This window comes from Helianthus annuus, chromosome 11, assembly GCF_002127325.2.
Source record: "Helianthus annuus cultivar XRQ/B chromosome 11, HanXRQr2.0-SUNRISE, whole genome shotgun sequence".
Lineage (NCBI taxonomy): Eukaryota > Viridiplantae > Streptophyta > Magnoliopsida > Asterales > Asteraceae > Helianthus > Helianthus annuus.
In genome coordinates, this window is record NC_035443.2 from 185,998,369 (window position 1) to 186,018,011 (window position 19,643).

At 36.8% G+C, this 19,643-nt stretch overlaps 1 protein-coding gene and 1 long non-coding RNA gene across 2 annotated transcripts; both read left to right on the plus strand.

Moving 5' to 3' along the window:
* Window positions 1–10,922: 10,922 nt before the first annotated feature.
* LOC110891479 lies at window positions 10,923–12,891 on the plus strand. The gene is made up of 6 exons (XR_002565362.2): window positions 10,923–11,126; window positions 11,199–11,318; window positions 12,030–12,167; window positions 12,255–12,407; window positions 12,571–12,714; window positions 12,818–12,891. It is a non-coding gene; the product is annotated as an uncharacterized LOC110891479 (long non-coding RNA).
* Window positions 12,892–16,778: 3,887 nt separating this feature from the next.
* LOC110888992 (extensin-like) lies at window positions 16,779–17,987 on the plus strand. Its single transcript, XM_022136484.1, has one exon. It carries the CDS (start codon window positions 16,779–16,781, stop codon window positions 17,985–17,987), a length of 1,209 nt encoding a protein of 402 aa, XP_021992176.1.
* Window positions 17,988–19,643: the final 1,656 nt, after the last annotated feature.

Sequence of the window (19,643 nt, forward strand, 5' to 3'; positions counted from 1 at the left end):
AGTGTTGAACTGGCCAAACTGATCCACTTCCACAACAGTCAAAGGCTCCCGCTTCCAATCCCAGTGAGACTTTCTCACAGTTGACTTTTGTTATCTTTTCTTTTTGGTGCCACTGGTGTCATAAATGATGTAGGCTAGAAAATGTCAGATGTTGCTACATTTGACTTCACACAGTTGACTTTTGACTTTTTTTTTGTCAATTATAAAGTTTCGCCATCAGTTGAAGCTATAGTGAGCACTGAAACAAACATATACATATAAACAAGATTATGGCCGTTGTTGACTTTTTGTTGTATAACTTGATGTTTTGAGCATTTTTTCCAACTTGTGTGCACCAAGATCCTCCTTTTCATTCAAAACCGAATCAGCTTCTTCAATAGTGGATTCGGATGCACCAAAATCCTCTTTTTTCAGTCAAAACTGTGTTAGGTTCGTTCAGGCTTTCCTACAACTTCATGGGTGTGATCGATTGATTGTGTTTCTCAATCTGGGATCCCCCAAGATCCTCCTTTTCAATCAACACTGCAACATGTTCGTCACAGCTTCTTCGAACATGTTCTCTTGAGCCTTTTCTCTAATTCGGGTGCTTCAAGATCCTTTTTTTCGGTCGAAACTGCAACAGGTTCCTTGACAACTTCACGAATCTGTTCACTTGGTGCACCAAGATCCACATTTTCATTTAAAACTGAAAGGGTTTGATCACTTTTCATGCTTGATATCTTCACTCACACCCCCTGAGCAATTCCATGATCCAATTCAAACTTTTCAGTCTTGATTCTTCAACACTTCGGAAACACGTTCACAATCAGAAATGATCTATATATTGCCTTATTTATAAACTAAATGATCAAAGTTTTCCTGCTTAACACCATCATGCTATCCACCGGCATATGCGGAAACTTCACGGTTCGTTTTGGTAAATACTGAATCATTAACTTTCACAGGTTTTGAGTTTCAAGACCCCTATCCTCCCCTGCCTCTATTAATGTTTAGCCTCTTCTCACATGGACCAGATCATCTTGACTTGTCATCTTGGGATCTTACAGACAACAAATTTCACAAAATTTGCAACACCCCAAGACCTTTTTTTTAAAAAAAAAAAAAAAAACAGGAATTCATCTAAAATTAATTCTAAACTGGTCAATTTATGATGGAGCTCAATTTTTAGAGAGAGAAAAACTAAGAGAGAGAGGAATTATCTCAAAACCAAGCTGGATCAGTTATGACCCGCTTAACTACTTTTATTAACGAACTTCAACTGTTAACAGAATTATTACAATATCAGTCCATAACTATCGAACTGTTACAAACAGGTCCTCAAACTAATAGAACTATTACAATTAAAACCCTGAACTATTCAACTATTGTTTTTATCATATCAATACTTCCCCCTTTAAAGCATCTTTGTCCTCAAGGATCAATCATTTGAAAATCTGGAAATCTGAGCTGAAGATCATCTTTGAATTCCCAAGTAGCATCCGAAAGTGGTTTGTTTTTCCATTGAACCAACACCTGAGCTGCAGCCTTGTTACCCCTTCTTATAACCCTTTTATCCAATACGACAGCTGGTAACAATGAAAATCTTGGAGCAGTTGGTAAAGGAATGAGTGTAGTAGGTGGACCTTCAGCTTTTTTTAATAATGAAACATGAAATGTAGGATGTATGTTGGCTTCAGGGGGCATATCTAAGTTGTAAGCAACACTACCAACCTTCTCCAAAACCAAATAAGGACCATAATATTTAGGAGACAATTTGCTGTAAGAAGTGCTTCTGACTGAACTTTGAACATAATTATGTAGTTTAAGATACACCCAACTTCCAACTTCAAATTGTCTTTCACTTCTGTGCTTATTAGCCATTTGAATCATCCTGTTTTGAGCTTTCAACAAATTTTCTCTTAGCAATTTAACAGTTTGTTCTCTTGCCATCATGAATTCATCCACCACTTCAACCATAGACTCCCTATGTATGTAAGGAACATGAATTGGAGGAGCATAACCATAGAGAGCCTGAAAAGGGGTAGTTTTGATAGAAGTGTGAAAGTTGGTATTATACCAAAATTCGGCCAGAGATAACCATTTGACCCAAGAAGTAGGCCTGTGCATTGCCATACATCTGAGGTATCCTTCCAAACACCTATTGATCACCTCTGTTTGACCATCACTTTGAGGGTGGTATGCAGTAGATAAAGCCATTGTTATTCCTTGCAGCTTAGTAAATTCTTTCCAAAAATTACTCAAAAAAATGGTATCTCTATCAGAAACAATCGAAGATGGCCAGCCATGCAGTTTATACACATTATCCAGAAATGCTTGAGCTACATTTGCAGCAGTGAATGAGTGACTTAATGCTATAAAGTGAGCATATTTAGTCAACCGATCCACCACTACAAAAATGACTTCCTTTCCTTGAGACTTGGGCAATCCGGTGATAAAATCCATACTAATATCGGACCATACTGCAGTAGGTACAGGTAATGGCTGAATTAAACCAGGGTAAGCTACAGTTTCGTGTTTAGCCTGTTGACAAATGGAGCAAGCTCTCACAAATTGTTTAATCTGTTTCACCTGACCCTTCCAATAGAACATACCCTTTAATCTTTGATGAGTTGCATGTACACCCGAGTGGCCGCCCATTGCAGTTGCATGACACACTTTAATCAGCTCTTGTCTCAGCTGCTGATCATAACCAACTACCAATTTCTGCTTCCTCTTTAATAATTGTTGGTCCCAACTATAATGATGCACTGTTTCACCCTTGATGAGTTTTTGAATTACAGCTTGGATAACACTATCTTGACTCCAACTGTCTTTGATCCTGCTCAACAATAGAGGATCAAAAGTAGATAAGACTAGATTAAAGATAGTGGCACTTTCTACCCTGGATAAAGCATCAGCCGTAACATTCTCTATTCCCTTCTTGTAATGAATTTCATATTTGTAACCCATTAGTTTTGATAACCAAGAGTGTTGTAAGGGAGTTGTAATCTTTTGAGTTAACAAATGCTTTAAGCTTTTTTGATCAGTTCTGATGACAAAAGGCTTTGACACTAAGTAGTAATGCCACGGTTTAACAGCCATTATAATGGCCAAAAGTTCCTTCTCATAGACTGATAATGCAATCTGCCTGGATGATAAAGCCTTGCTGAAAAAAGCCAAAGGATGTCCCTCTTGTAGAAGTACAGCTCCAATCCCTTTGGAAGAAGCATCAGTCTCAACAACAAATATTTTGCTAAGATCAGGTAAAGCCAATACTGGAGCCTCACACAATGCAGCTTTCAATTGTTCAAAAGATTGCTGAGCAGACTCATTCCATAAAAAAGCTTCTTTTTTAAGTAACTCGGTTAATGGTTTAGCTATTATTCCAAATGATCTTATAAATTTCCTATCATACCCTGCCAACCCCAGGAATCCTCTTAGTTGTTTGACTGTTGTAGGAACAGACCAATTAGCTACGGCTTCTATTTTGTGAGGATCAGTAACAACTCCTTTCTTACTGATAATGTGTCCCAAATATTCAATCTGCTGGCCCGCAAATGAACATTTTGACTTCTTTGCATACAGCTTTTGTTGTCTTAAAACTTGCAGAACAGACTTCAAATGATCAATATGCTGATTTAAATCCTTACTGTACACCAAAATGTCGTCAAAAAATACTAACACAAATTTCCTCATGAACTGTTTAAAAATCTGATTCATTAATGATTGAAATGTTGCTGGCGCATTGGTTAAGCCAAATGGCATCACTAAAAACTCAAACAACCCCTGATGTGTTCTGAAAGCCGTTTTATGAGTATCCTTTTCGAACATTTTCACTTGATGATACCCAGATCTTAGATCCAACTTCGAAAACACTATTGCCCCTTGTAACTCTTCTAACAACTCATCAATCAAAGGAATAGGGAAGCTATTCTTGATTGTAGCATCATTGAGTTGTCTATAATCCACACACATCCTCCAAGAACCATCTTTATTTTTTACCAAAACTATAGGGGCAGCAAAAGAACTTGTGCTATTCCTTATAATTCCTGCTTCTAACATCTCATTTGTCATTTTCTCAATCACATCTTTTGAACTGACTGATATCTATATGGTTTGAGCACTACTAGAAATTTGGCATTTTCTAACAAGCTTTTCCGTCACAAATGCGTATCAAACTCAGATTTGCTACGCATTTGCAACAAAACCTTAATGTTGGAAAAAGCCTCGTCGGAAACTAATTACTACGCATTTACTACACAAATTTTAACGCAATTCCTACGAAGATATTGTGTTACAAAGTTTGCAACGCATTTCCTACGCATTTCTTAATTGTTTTGTTTTAGTTAATGCAACACATTTGCAACAAAACATCTTTATTTTTTGTGACGAATTTGTGACGGAACATTTAAAATAAAAAAAATAAAAATAAATAAAAAAAGCTAAAAGAAAAGACAGATCCCATTCTACTAAATAATGCAAAAAAAATCACCAAAAAAATTATAAAACCTGTTTTAAATTCACCACACAACTAACAAATTTGTCCAAATGAGATTCAACACTGATTACTCCCACTGGCTCATATACCCTGTCCCTGCTACCTCCTGCCACACATGAGCCCATATCTCTGGATCATCAGAAACCTCAGTAGTGATGTCTGACCCATGAAGATCATACGTCGCTCCAAGTACCCCCACCCCCTTTCAATTAGAGAATAAAGCCCAATGTGATACGAAAGATATGCATTACTGTCATTGCGTTGTTAAGACGAGCTTTACAAAATTCTGATGCAAGGTAAGCCATTAGGATTGAGATATAAGGTACCCATTCACAGAACCATAAATGTTCAAAGAAGTTCTTTGTCGAGCCCATACCTAAATCAATATAATAAACATAAATTTCTTTAACAATATCATACCTTAAGCAAAACTAAAGCCTCCTGTAAGGCCTTCATCCTAAGAAAGCCATTTTAACAAATTCTGCACCATGTCCCATAAACATGTTCTCTAATACACTTTTGTTGTACATAGGGGTAGCATTAGAAACACCTTTAGAGAACATAAATTCATAGAGTGAGAGTAATCACAAATGCAAATGAATAAATATGGCTAAAAAATGATTTAAGATGTATTAAAATAATAATAATAAGTGCTACCTTCGCTCAAGGTATGAAGATTGTTGAGCTCTATGTTCAACTCTTGGACAATAAAATGGGATTCTGTTGTTGGAATTAACCTTAGAAGTCAAGCATACTTCCCAGCTACAATTAGAGGTTGGACAAATCAGTTTTTTTTTTTTTTAAACCGGTCCGGTTTTCAACCAAACCGGTTATTGTTGTGTGGGGAAAAAACCGTTTTAAAAAAAAAACCGGTTAGGTTCTATAACCGGTTTTTCAAGATGAGAACCCAAATTGGTATAACCGGTTCGGTTCGGTTTATAACCGGTTTTTTAAAACCGGTTTCGAAGATCAAGATCCCTAACCAGTGTACTAACTGACGGTTCGGTTTGGGTTGGAACCGCTTTTTAAAAAGAAACGGTTTCCGTTTTAAAACTGTCTTTTGTACACCTCTAGCTACAATACGCAAAAAAAAATCTCATTCAGATAAACAGTACACATGTGGTTGCCGCTAAAAGAACTATGTAAATCAAGTTACTGACCACGTTTTGAAAGGACCATTCTACTTTTTTAGCTATGGAAGAAGATTCCAAATACTTCTTGATGATTCAAAAAGTCTTTCTCATGGAAGTACTCCTGCAAACCTAAATACCATAGAATGTGAAACAAACTCATTAAAATAAAAATACAAATAAAAAAATTATAAATATACTACTTATACAAAATATTACCATTTTTTAATCTATATTTTTTGCAATTATCCATTTCATTTACCAACTTCTAGTAATTATTTTGTCGTAGGATATTGATTAGTCTCAGGATATTGAATGCTGTAAGATTTCTATCATATGTTTCCTGGAAATTAAAGAAATATTTTATGGCTTATAGTTCATAGTAGAGGTTGATTATTCTGTGATAGGATACATTAGAGGTGAGCTAAGCCGATCATCTACGTTATGTTATGATCTCCTTGTGCCTACTACAGTTCTCATTCTCTGCATTCCTAAAGGTAACCCATAGCTGTAAAAAAAACACAAGGTGCGCACCTAGGAGCCCAGGCAAGGTAAGGCCTAGGCATATTGTGCAAAACCACATAAAGTATTATTGTGTTGTCCCCGGAGTCCTTAGCGACTTGTGTGCGCCTTTAACTACTCCGACCTTCCTGCAAAACCAATATCAACCAATCTAGTGTTGCAGACTTGCAGCTAGAACTAGACATATTGAATAAACAACCACTTCCACTAGTTTGAATTGATTTCGGCCGATAAATGAAACATATAGTATTAAATATGACAAGTCCAATTAAAGAATAAAATATCTTTGAAGCTATATATATAACATGTTGCATTATTCTGAACAAGCACCATCTAGTCCATAATCTAATCAACCACATCACTTGTTCAACTAAACGCGTGGAGAGTATAATATCATGATGGTATAAACTAACAACACAACAATTCAATGTGTAGAGTATGATATCATGACGAAATAAACTAAGACACACACAAATCTTATGTGATTAAGTTCAAAAACATCACAAAATTCATCAACATTATAGCAAATCACATAAAATTTAATCAATATTATCAACAGCAGATGTAACAACAGTTTATAATCAATAAGTAGTACACACAAACAGAATCACTAATCAAACCTGTCGGCAATTACATCTAACTTAGCACAATTACGAGAAAGATAATTCAATACGAGCATCAAATCGCAAGTTGAAGAGAAAATCGAAACCTGATGTTATAGATGAAAAGAGAGAAACCGATGGACATAATCTCCGTTAACGATTCTGATTTCTTCATAAATGATTCCTTCCAATAGAACTTAATCTTCAATTATTCTCCAAATATTCAGTATTCTTTAATCCAATAGATTGAAAAACAAAATCAGATTCATTTCAGCTCCTGTATGAATGTTCAAATCTATATAAGATCCGAAAAAATAGAGTTTAAACTCATTACGTACCTTATGAGATTCGGTGTTCAAATCTAGGTTTTCAATCGCATAATTCCAATCGAAACAGATTCAATTGACTTCTAGCTCCAATCGAGATAGATTCAGTCGATTTATAGCTCCAATCTCCGGACGGAATTTGGTTGTTGTTCAATCGCAGACGGATAGACTCTGTTTCATACGTATCGATTCAAAATTAGGGCACCGATGGTATGAGCTTTGTTACGTATCGTTTCAGATAATACTTGTTTGGTATAGATGCAACTATGTTTATTACCACAACGATAATAGTAATACTTAAAATCTTTAAAATATATAAAAGTAATACTTTAATAATTTAATATGATTAAAATACCACAATTGGGTGAAGCATCTTTCATACAATTGAAGACCTGCATAAATCAATTGGTGATAATAGTAATTAATAATTAATAAAAAATTTATTTTTTGTTGTTAGTTAATTAAAGATTAATGATAAAACATACAGATGATTTTGGTGAGGCCAACAAACGTTTTAACAAATTAGGTTTTTTTTTTTTAACTTTTGGATGTATAAAAATATATACCAACTTAAAAAATATACAACATTAATATCTTTTTGTCAATTTCATCAATGGGTTTTGGGGTTTTGAGAGTGTATACTAAAATGTGCTAAGATGGATGCGAGGCTTCGATGGATTGGACTTTTGAATAAATTTAATAAAGTTGGGCATTGAATGGTTTAAAACTAACTAATGGATTGAAGGTTGTTTGTCATAAATGTGTCACGAATTGTAACGCATTTCCTACTTAATGACACGAGTTAATAGGTTTTTGTAGGAAATGCGTCATAAAGTAGTAATATGTATATAATAATGATAAACTAACTAATTAGTCAATAATTTCCAAAACAAATCCAACAAATTTGTAACGAAATTGTGACAAAATGATTATATTTTTGTTTTTGTCACTATTGTGTAGCAAATTTGTTACAAAAGTTTGGGTTTTTTTTGTTGTCATAAATGCGTCACAATTTTGTAAAAATTTGTGACACATTTTTTTCCGTAGGAAAATTTGGTAGCAAAATGGCTACTTTTCTAGTAGTGGAGGTTAATGGTTTTACTTTCATCATGCAACAATATTTTGTGGTCACAATTTCTGGATGATGGTAAGGTTTTTGGTTCTTCAAATACATCTTGGAATTGTCCTAAAAGTTTATCAATTTCAGAATCAACAATTTCTCGTGTTATGCTGGAACTATGGATTATCTGACCATCAACAGCCATGAGTTGAAGATTAAACATCTGCGATTCCATCAGTTGACCAGGGTGATCTAAGATTTGATCCATTTTCTCTACTGAACATAGATTAACCCTGTTAGAATTAATCCCTTTTAAGGCATGTTTCACCCCATCCATTTGAAATTCCATGGTTAAATTCTGAAAATTCCAAACAATGTCCCCTAGAGAAGATAACCATTCTATTCCTAACACTACATCATAATTCTCTAAAGAAATCAAATGCATATCAGCCTCAAATCATTTCCCTTGCATTAACGATTTGAACCCGTTACAAACCCTTTCACAGCCCAAAGATTTACCATTAGCCACAGCCACTCTCATAGCTGGTACTTCACATGTTAAACACTGTAGCTTGTCTGCTAATTTTTCATTAATGAAATTATGGGTAGACCCAGAATCTATGAGAATATGCAGTTTCCTAGTACCAATATACCCTATTACTTTCATGGTGGAATAAGAAGGAATTCCACACATCGCATGAATAGAGATATGAGGCAGCATTATGTCATTTTCTAATGGATCATTATGTTCTAATTCTTCCACCTCAATTTCAACAGATTCATCATCCATAATTTCTATCACAAATAGTTGTCTATTCTTGCATTTATGAGTGGCTGAATATTTTTCAGGACAAAAGAAACACTCACCCTTTGCTCTTTTTTCATTAGCCTCTTTAGTAGTCAGCCTTCTAACAGTTTTCAATGGTTTATTTTGTGGTGTTGGTAATAAGGGTAGAGTTGGAGCACTTACAGTAGAAGGTTTGGAATTATAGTTGGTTACCAGAAGAAGAACTTGAGGCAGATCCACTGTACCCTTGATATTTTCTGATTTCTCTCCCTCCAAATAATGTGGAATGAACATTATCTTGTTGTTTGGCCATAGTATAAGCTTCTCTCAACGTTCTTGGTCTGAAAACCTTTACCAAACATCTTATCTCAGGTTTTAACCCTCCCACAAACAAGCTGGCAGCATATTCTTCTGATAACACCACTTTTGTCATCAAATGATCAAAAGCATTACAATATTCTTCTAGGGTTCCAGTTTGATGTAAATTTTTTATTTCTTCCATTGCATCTTCCCACAAATGTTCAGAGAATCTTGCTGTGATAGATCTAACATAATCATCCCAAGGAATCAACTCTATTGGACGATTTTGACTTGCGATGTACCCTTGGTGCCATTTGAGAGCAATACCTTCAAGATTGACTATTGCATATTGCACCTTCATTTGATCTGGTGTTTTATCTACTGAGAAAAAAATGATTACACCTATAGATCCACCCATCTACATCTTCACCATTAAATTTGGGAAAATCCAAACGACCTAATTTGACTAATCGTTGATCTTGACCTAAATTTCCCCCAAAATTTGGCCTACCTTGGGATTCTGCAATTTGATTCTCGAACATTGATTGCAATTAAAGATTCAATTGAGCAATCGCAGCTTGATTGTCTTCTTGAATTGTATGAGAATTCTGAATCAATTGTGCATGTTCTTTCAGAGTTTTTTCGAGTTTTTCCATTTCTTGTTGTCGAGTGTTCGCCATTGACAACGTATTACAGAAGATTGAAATCGGAACAATCGATTCCAATGAATCGGAATTGAATCGGACTAAAATGAAGGTGAATCAACCGATACGATGGTCGATCCACAGAAGTGAATTGAACGGATGTTAATGGAGATGATTGTAATGAAACAGGTCACTGGAGCTTGATCGGAACAAGCTCTGATACCAATGATGGAGCTCAATTTTTAGAGAGGGAAAAACTAAGAGAGAGAGGAATTATCTCAAAACCAAGCTGGATCAGTTATGACCCGCTTAACTACTTTTATTAACGAACTTCAACTGTTAACAGAATTATTACAATATCAGTCCATAACTCTCGAACTGTTACAAACAGGTCCTCAAACTAATAGAACTATTACAATTAAAACCCTGAACTATTCAACTATTGTTTTTATCATATCAATTTAACCTTCCATGGTTCCACAGATATTGTGGGCTCACTAGTGTTTAATAGTTGGGTGTGTGTTTGGAAAAGGCAACCCACATCCATCACAGATACAAACCACATGACTCGTGTCCTGCAACCATCAAGAAATCAACAGAATCAACAAACAATAGTTATGATATAAAAAACCAACAAAATAAAAGGTCACAGAGGGCTGCTGTGTGTGGTCTGATCTTGGACATCCATACAGGCCCTATAGCGAAGTGATTAGGGTGGTGAAGGACATGAAGATTGGTGAATGGAAGAACGCAGTGAAGTTGTTTGACGTAATGCCAAACAAAATTAATAACATCATGTCGTCACTGGAGGGTTTCTGCAAACTGGGGAATTGGATCAACCACGCAGCAAGGTGTTTGTTGCAGACGACTGGGTCAACACTACAAGAATAATCAGTATTAGTGGCGACAGTATTAGCGGCGACTTCATATGTGTCGCCGCTAAAGGGTTCGATCCGGGTCAAGGGTTACTGAGCATTTATTGGCCGTTGGATGAAGATCTGATCCAACGATCAGGGTAATGTCTGATAATTGTCGCTGCTAAGTGGACAAAACCCTTCATCCCTCCCTTTCCCTCCATTCTATCCTACTATACCCCTTCACCATCGATCCGCCAGTCTCCGCCAGCCGTAATGCGGGGCTTTCGGTGTCTGTGAGCCCGTTCCAAGCTGTGCTTCGTCCACCCCACTCAAATCACCCAAGATTCCGGCCAACTCCACTCAATTCCAAGCACCTCCGGTAACGCCCACTGAAATCCGACCACCTCCGGCGACATACACGGTTAGGGTTCTTTATATTGTTGTTTATTTTAGTTATATATTTATATTTCTTGATTTTGTGTAGTTTTTGTAGGTCACCTCCACTAAAATGCAACCACTTCCGGTCATCTCCGCTGAAATCCGGTCAACTCTACTGAAATCCGGCCACCTCTACTGAAATCCGGTCACCTTCACTGACATTCGATCACCTCCGGTTCGTTCTTTTCAATTTCTCTTTTTATTTACTAATTTTGTGTAGTACAGTATGTATAAGCATGTATATTTGTAGGTTTGTTATTTTTATTTTGTGTTGAACTGTATTTATACATATATGTTTGTAGTTTATTTTTTTCAATTTTGTGTTGAACTGCATGTATATGGGTAGGTTTATGGAAATTGGGGAGTCAAATAGATGGCTAATGGATATTTCTTGTAGTGAAATACTTGTAATCGTACTTTATTCAGGGTCGGCTCTGTTAGGAATAATCTTGATCGGGTCATCGGTACGGGTTGGATAATTTGAACGGGTCAAAGTAGCTGATTATATTCAGCCGTCAGTTTGTTTTTAATACGTTTTTATTAAGTTTAGTTAGAGTTAATGTGATGGGTATATGCAATAACTTTTGTTTTTTAAGCAAAGGGCGAAACAATCAATAGAGGGTATATGCAGTAACTTATGGTTTAGAGCAATACATGATATGGACTTTGGAGTTGGTCAGTCAATAGCTGCACTTTCATATAATTTGTTTAGTTTATGTTTGAGGTCAATTCATGGTGCTTATAGCAGTTTGCAATAATTTATAGTTTATGCGAATCAAGTATCCTTGTTGTATGAAAAAAAATACCCATTTGTTTGTTGATCCAGCATCCACATATTATACAAACTAATATCTTTGTTAAGTTATTCATGTGTGAAACTAATCAGCTATCAAAGATATTGTGGGAAGTGCCTATTATATTGCACCCGAAGTCTTGAAGAGAAAATACGGACCAAAAGTTGATATATGGAGTATTGGGGTCATGCTACATATTCTTCTGAGGGGAGTTCCGCCTTTCTGGGCAGGTGATAATTTTCATGGTTTCTTGATTCATTAAGCCTAGAAAGATTAATAATTCAGTGAACTAATAAGAAATACATGTGGTGATACAGAACCTGAGCACAGGATATTCAATGCAATCTTGAAAGGGCACGCCGATTTCACGAGTGATCCGTGGCCTTCCATATCTCATCAGGCCAAAGATCTTGTAAAGAAGATGTTGACTTCAAATCCCAAGCAAAGGTTAACAGCTCATCAAGTTCTTTGTAAGTACTAATCTGAAATGGAAATTTATATAGTAATTGAAAAATAAAAATGGTACAGTATGCATATTATGTAATGAGGGAACCCTGTTAAATACCAATGCTTTGATAAATGTTATCTTCAATGTCGTTTTTCTATGTTTATCGGTGCATCCGTGGATTAAAGAATATGGAGAAGCACCCGATACACCACTTGATAACGCGGTCCTTGGAAGGCTAAAACAGTTTAAAGCTATGAATAACTTTAAGAAAGTTGCACTTCGGGTACTTTATAACTGTGGATATAGAGAAAGGAATGCAAGATGCGGAGGTAAACAGTTAATTCATGGTTAAGATACTTTATTATTTTTATATATAAACTTGCTGGTTGTAATTGATTGTTAAAAATGGTTCTGATGATTTTATCATGGCAGGAAGTGGTCTTTTATGAGGAGTGTGAACCAATTATAGATGTGTTGGTTAATCTTGACGGGTTCAAAGCGGGTCATGGATACGGGTCGAAAATGGATATGGGTCAGCAGGAAGTTTGTTTATTGAGTCACATGTTAATTGTATTTTTAATTAGTCGTGGGTAAGTTTAGTGGGTCAAGAAAACGTGGCATAAATATAGGAGTCTTAGGAGATAATTTGTTACATAGTTAGTTTGTTTAGAGGTCTATTTAATGTAAATTTCCAATCAATGAAAGGTGTGGGTTTGAAGCAGTAAAATAAGTTTCCTATTCGTGAGTTTATCTTTGTGTATTTTTGTGTTTTGAAGCTTTGAAACCCAACAATTGGTATCAGAGCTCCAGGCTCATACCGTGGGTTTAGTGTAACACCACGTAAAAACACGTCCAATTATTCATGGACACGTATCATAAAGCCTCGGTGATGTGAAAGATCTAGTTAAAGGACTAAATTTGACAAACTGAGAAATTATGTTTCGAAAGGACTTATGATAACAACATGCCAATCTTAACTTTCTGACTTAAACATTGATAAAAAGTTATTAAGAAGGTTAAACTCAGATATTAATAGTAAGGTATAATTCAAGAGTGTTGTAATTCATTCAAAGAGTCGACAAAACTCCATGTTAGGACAACTCCTTCAAATCCAAGGAAACACATTTGCATGGTATTATATTGGGCATTCAGAACTGGTCATTTGGACTATTGCACAGGATTATGGGGTCAAGATTCGGTCATTGAAGTGCATGGTGAAAGGTATAAAAGTTGTAAAATTTTTGTCCTCTGGTCATCGGATACGGACCGTATAGCCCTAGGCTTACGGTCCGCAAAGGTGTATCTGGGCGATGAGTTTCAGGTTCGGTTACGGACCGTAAAACAATTAGATATACGGTCCGTAAGCATTGGTTACGGACCGTAAGAGAGATCCTCTACGGTCCGTAAGGACGTCGCTGGGCAGAATGTTTGGACAGGTGTGAGTTAAGCTGTTTAACCGACTTAAACATGTAAAATTCAATACCAGAGATTAATGGACGGTAAAAATAAACCACTAGGACACCTGGGGTGATCCTAGGGCCATCCATAACAGCTGGGCAAGATCTAAGAGTCCATAAATTAGTATAAATAGCCCTTGATATGAAGTTTCAAAAACTCACATCTTTACAACAATCAAATTTACTGAACTCTGGAGCTCTCAAGGACTTGGAGAAGACTATCAAGTGTAGAAAAGATAGCCTGGACCTTTAGTAAGCTTCTAATTACTCCTCTAAGTAGATTAATTAGTTTAATTGCTTAAAAGTCAAACTTAGTGTATAATCAGTTTGACTTTCGTTTTGTTTACATGTGGCTTAACCACTGATCAAATTGAAAGTGGTTATGAAACCACCTTAGTATAGGTGATTAACCCCTGAAAGGGTGTCTCCTAATTATCTCGTTTGACTGGTTAATTGTCGGGTCAAAGTAGTTTGACAAAAAGTCAAACTGGACAGAATTAACTAAATTGATTAAAATTAACAAACCAAAGGTTCTAAATTATAATATAACATTTTAATGACTCGGTAATGAATATATAAACATGTTTTAACAGTCCTAATCCGACAATTAATCCTCTAAGGGCAGATTATAACCGAAAGTCGCAAAAGCTTGACTTTTGCTAAGACTTTCAGTTCTGACCCATTCAAACTTATTTCTTCCATGTTTTAAGCTTCCATTAGGACCACATTGCATTGTAGTATAACCTCTGGAGTTATATTGCTTGGCGCCTAATCGTTTGTACTTTATACTCTTGATCGTAATTATGCTCATAAATGCCTAAAATGCCCTTTTTGCATAAAAACAAGATTTTTAGCAATATGAATGAACTAAAACCTTTATTACTGATATTTAGTCATGTCCCGAAAATTTGACATCAGTTTGAGGTTTAGAATGAGAGTTATGCTCAATAGCGTAATTAAGGGTCTTCTTAGTAATTATAAAGCGTAACTAGCATAAGGCCCATCTAAACCCGATTTTTAACACCAAACTCATAACCTACTGATGTTAAATAATATTTTGGGATTTCTAAAGATTTTTATTTATTTTTAAGCTGAACTTAATATAAGATTATAGCCTAGTTTCGGTAATTACCGATTATTCCCTTTGCACGTATAAAATGAGTTTTACATAACTTTTTGAAGCCAAACTTTTTGCTACTGATCCTAAATGATAAATGAGTTATTTTGAACCTTATAAACTGACCAAAAATACTAGATTTCCTATTTTTACCATATTAGCCCTTTAAATCGCATATTTAGCATTTTTAGCACCTAGTATGGGTCAAGACTATATCTATCATATAAAACTCATAACCTACTGATGTTTTTAAACTAATATACATAATATTACAGTAAGCTAATGTTTTAAACTCAGAAACCTATTTTTAACCTTTAAAAGCCTATGTAAAAATTACCAAAATACCCTTATGGGACTTGTTTTGGTTTAAATTGCTTTTGGGCATAAATATTAATATATTGCTGATATATTGATATACTTTGAGCATAATTATAATTAAGACCTGCATATAATTCATTTGGTTACCCGTTACGCAATTATGCGTTCGGATCGGTTACGTGACTAATTTACGTAAAATAGCCGAAACGTGCTAAACCTTATTATCTAATTCTCATTTTTCAGAATGTATTTAGTTTACCCATATTATACAAGTATTCAAACTTGTTGGGTCTAAATCACATTCTATTCCGGTCTCCGCTTGATCTAGCGTTAGAACCGTAAGGTTTCCTTCTAGCTAGCCGGTCTAAGTCTTTGACTGTATAACGACCCGTTAGCATCCTAATAGATAAATTAAACCTTCTATACAGATTTATAGCTTCCAGTAGAAAGTGCCCTATCAAGAAACTTAGGAAATTACTGCTACATCAGGTAAATACTTTTAACTTATTTTCCCTATACGGGCTTGGGATACGGTATATTAATACCGCTTGGTCGGGTATGGGATTATTTAGTCGGATTGTGATTTAATAAATCCGCATAACCCGTTTTAATCCGTATTATTTGATAACATAAACATTTGGGGGTTAACGACCGTGTCCTGGATATCCTTGGCTCATTTAAGTTAATAATGGCCACGACCTATGCACGGGGTGCAGGCATGCACCCGACAGATGCAAATGCTATATATTAAAATTTTCCACAAGTTGGGGATAACTCCTTTGTGGGTTCTTTAAGTGGTGAGTCAGTTAATCATGTCCGGCTTATAAACCGGCCCCACATGTATGACAAATAAGTAAAGCTGTATACAAGATCGAAATGAAGATTGTCCCAAGTTATAAATGATTTGTGCCTTGAGCACCTAAACCAAATTTTCTTAAACGTTTTCAAAACGAGTCAGTTAAATTGTATTTACCAGTGTATACTGACGTATTTTCCTAAAGATTGATTGACAGGTACTTCTCGTAATAGGCTGGAGCTGTAGGGTGTCATAGAGGATCTTGCAAATCCATTAGATACCCGGAGTCTGTAGCTTTTGTTTTTCTTTGTACTTTATGATCCGCCTGTGGATCTTATTACATTCCCGTCTGTAATATTCATATACTCAAACATACAGACAGTATGGTTTGTAATAGTTAATTTCCCAGCCTTCCGCTGTGCTATAATATTGTGTGTGTGTTGACAATGATGATATCTACTACGTCACGATACTCCCCACCGGGCCCACCGGTAATACGTGGAATATTGGGGTGTGACATTTAGTATCAGAGCCAACATTGAGTGAATTAAACACTAACCTTTTGTGTTTAATCTCAATGACACAATAAGCACATTCCTTAGACTCTCGAGTCTAGGCAAATGACCTAGGATGCATCTTTACTTTCTTTCGTTGTTTTTATGTTTTGTTTTATTTTGTTTTCTTGTTTAAGCAGGAATAGTCATTATGCCTCCAAGAGTTCGAGGACGTGGCAAGGGTCCTATGCGTGGAGGACCACCTTCAGCAGGACCGTCCCATAGGCGCACTCCCTCGGCGTCTTTCTCCTCTTCTGATTCACGTGACTTGTGGGGTCAACCAATTGAGCCAGCAAGGCATTCTGCCTCGCTAAGCTCATCACCTTCTTTTCACCCGTCCTTTGGACTACTTACTCCTATTGAACCTCAACAGTCGCATCACTCCCAACAATCTCACCACTCTCAAGAATCCTACCATTCGCATCATTCGTTACAATCCCACTCTTTTCACCATTCTAAGTCTCTATACTCTCCAGGACAGTTCAACCCCGCCGATTATGTCAATGACTTTCTTGGTTATAACCTATTGGGCCCTGAGGATCATTTCTCTCAGGAAATGGAGACAGATGATGACCCCGATCCGGAAATGCAAACAGGAACCCCGGGTCACCCTATTAGTATATCTAGTGGGTCTCCGTTTCAAGGATCACCATACAGTGGACCTGACTCATTTCAGGAGAGGATGGCTACCTACGACTGGTTCTTTACCCCATCTTACCATAGCTCTCCAGCCCAACCACCTTTGGACGATCCTCAACTTCAAGCTGTCTCACCACCACCACTCCCGATAGAGGAGCCACCGCAGCAGCCACCGCCACCTCCCGAGCCTCCTAGGCAAAGGAGGAACGCCCGCATGTCCGTTAGAGGAGGACCCCGTTTTAGTTCTCCTCGTGGTTCGAGTTCCTATCCCCCTATTCCAGAGGACCCCCAGTTGGGTGGACCCTCAAATGTGGCACCGGAGGCTAATCCTCCGCAAGCTTCTTTTGCACCATCTCTGCCGCCGGTGGGATTTGATAACCCGATCCCGACGTACCCAGATCCTTCCGGGTACAATCCTTTTGAGAACCCAACGGGATACCCCTCGGATTATGCATCTCAAGATCCATATCTTACTACTGCTCAGTACCATCACCTCTATCCTTCTACTTACCCTTCTATGCATCCAACGGTGTTTCCAGGTCCGAGTTACCAGTACCCGTCCTACCAGCCGCCTCCTTCCCAGCAACTTCAGCAACAGCAGCAAACCCAGGAAATCCTGGAAAGACTGGATAAAGTTGAAAACAAGGCTAAGAAAAATAAGGAAAGACATACTAGCTTTATGAAGGGCCTTGCGAACCTTATTAAAGGGAAGAAAAAGTAGAGGATTGATGTTTTCTTGGTTATTGTAATCATGTCCCTGCGTGGACACATGTTTTAATTTTCGAATTAAGTCCCTGCGTGGACATTTGTTTTAGTTTTCATATTAAGTCCCTGCGTGGACTCATTTTCCTTTCTGTTTGCCCCTGCGTGGGTAGTTTGTGTTGTTTTTCCTAAGTCCCATTGAGGGCAATTGTATTTGTTTCGTCGTAATGAAGCTTATTTTTACTTGGTTTTTAAATTATGTGTTTTATTACACCTTATTTTTAATTGTTCTGCCAAAGAAACTCTTAGAGGTATAACCTATCTAATGTATTAATTGGCTATGATGGTACAACCTTTTTAAGATAATAAATCTCTGTTAACATCTGAAAACATGTTAACATTCCTAGCTGTGCGGTGCGAGAAACCACACAAAATTCCAAAAAGTACTTGGATTTATCCAAGCCACATAAAGCCAATAAGATCAATGCGAATCTTGGCTAATAAACATCAGTGTGATATATACACCAAGACATCTATTTATGATGCATGCTTTAAGCAAAGGTGTAAAAATGACAATGGAAGTACAATTTATAAACTTCTTGTCAAAAAGGCGATGAACTTTGTTCGGACCTTAAAAAGATCACTGACTTTGAGATCATTACTAGAATCTCAACTCGTTCTTGTGACAAGCCTTCTAAGCTATTTTAATGTCCTTTGAGACGAGTTTAATGATAGATAAAATGTCTTCTATGACATTAACAGTTGTGAAATTTCTATCATTCCCCTGTCTAATAATGTGTAGAATAATGCATTATGTAAAATTTTAGTTATGTATTAAAATGGTCTAAATGGTTTGATAATACCATGACCTTTGGATCATCAATGCGATGAATCTATATGTAATTTAAATATTATTATTGTCTATATTATACCATTCTGAAATGGCTGGCTCAGACGAAATAAACAGTTATCCAGCACAAGGCAACACCAGAATTAATATCACTGGTGCTGAACTTCAAGCATTAATCACTGCAGCAGTTTCTCAAGCTGTAGATGCAAAATTCAAGGAGCCGAGTGTTGTTCGGTCTCAAACTCACCCAAAAACCCATACTCAATCTCACACTCATAAGAAGAGTGAGTCAGTGCATTCATCTAACCAGGATAGTATACCCAAGAGGCAGGTAGATCTTGAGCCGACCCCTAAGTACACCAAGGGATGTACCTACAAATATTTTGTTTCCTGTAAACCAAGGGATTTTACGGGAGAAAAAGGGGCGATAGATTGTATGAAATGGATTGATGAAATGGAGACGGTGATAGACATTAGCGGCTGCGCTAAGGAAGATGTAGTTATGTACGCCTCTCAATCTTTTAAGGGCGATGCCCTTACGTGGTGGAAAGCACTCGTGCAGTCCACCGGGAAAGTCCATTTGTATAAACTTTCTTGGAAGAAGTTTGTCGATTTGGTTAAGGACACTTATTGTCCTCAACACGAAGTAGAACGTGTGGAGACTGATTTTCTCACTCTCGTGATGAAGGATCTAGACTGCAGATCCTATGTGACAAGCTTCAATTCCATGTCCAGGTTGGTACCATATGTCACCCCTGAGCCGAAGCGCATCGCGCGTTTTATTGGTGGTTTGGCCCCTGAGATTAAAGGAAATGTGAAAGCTTC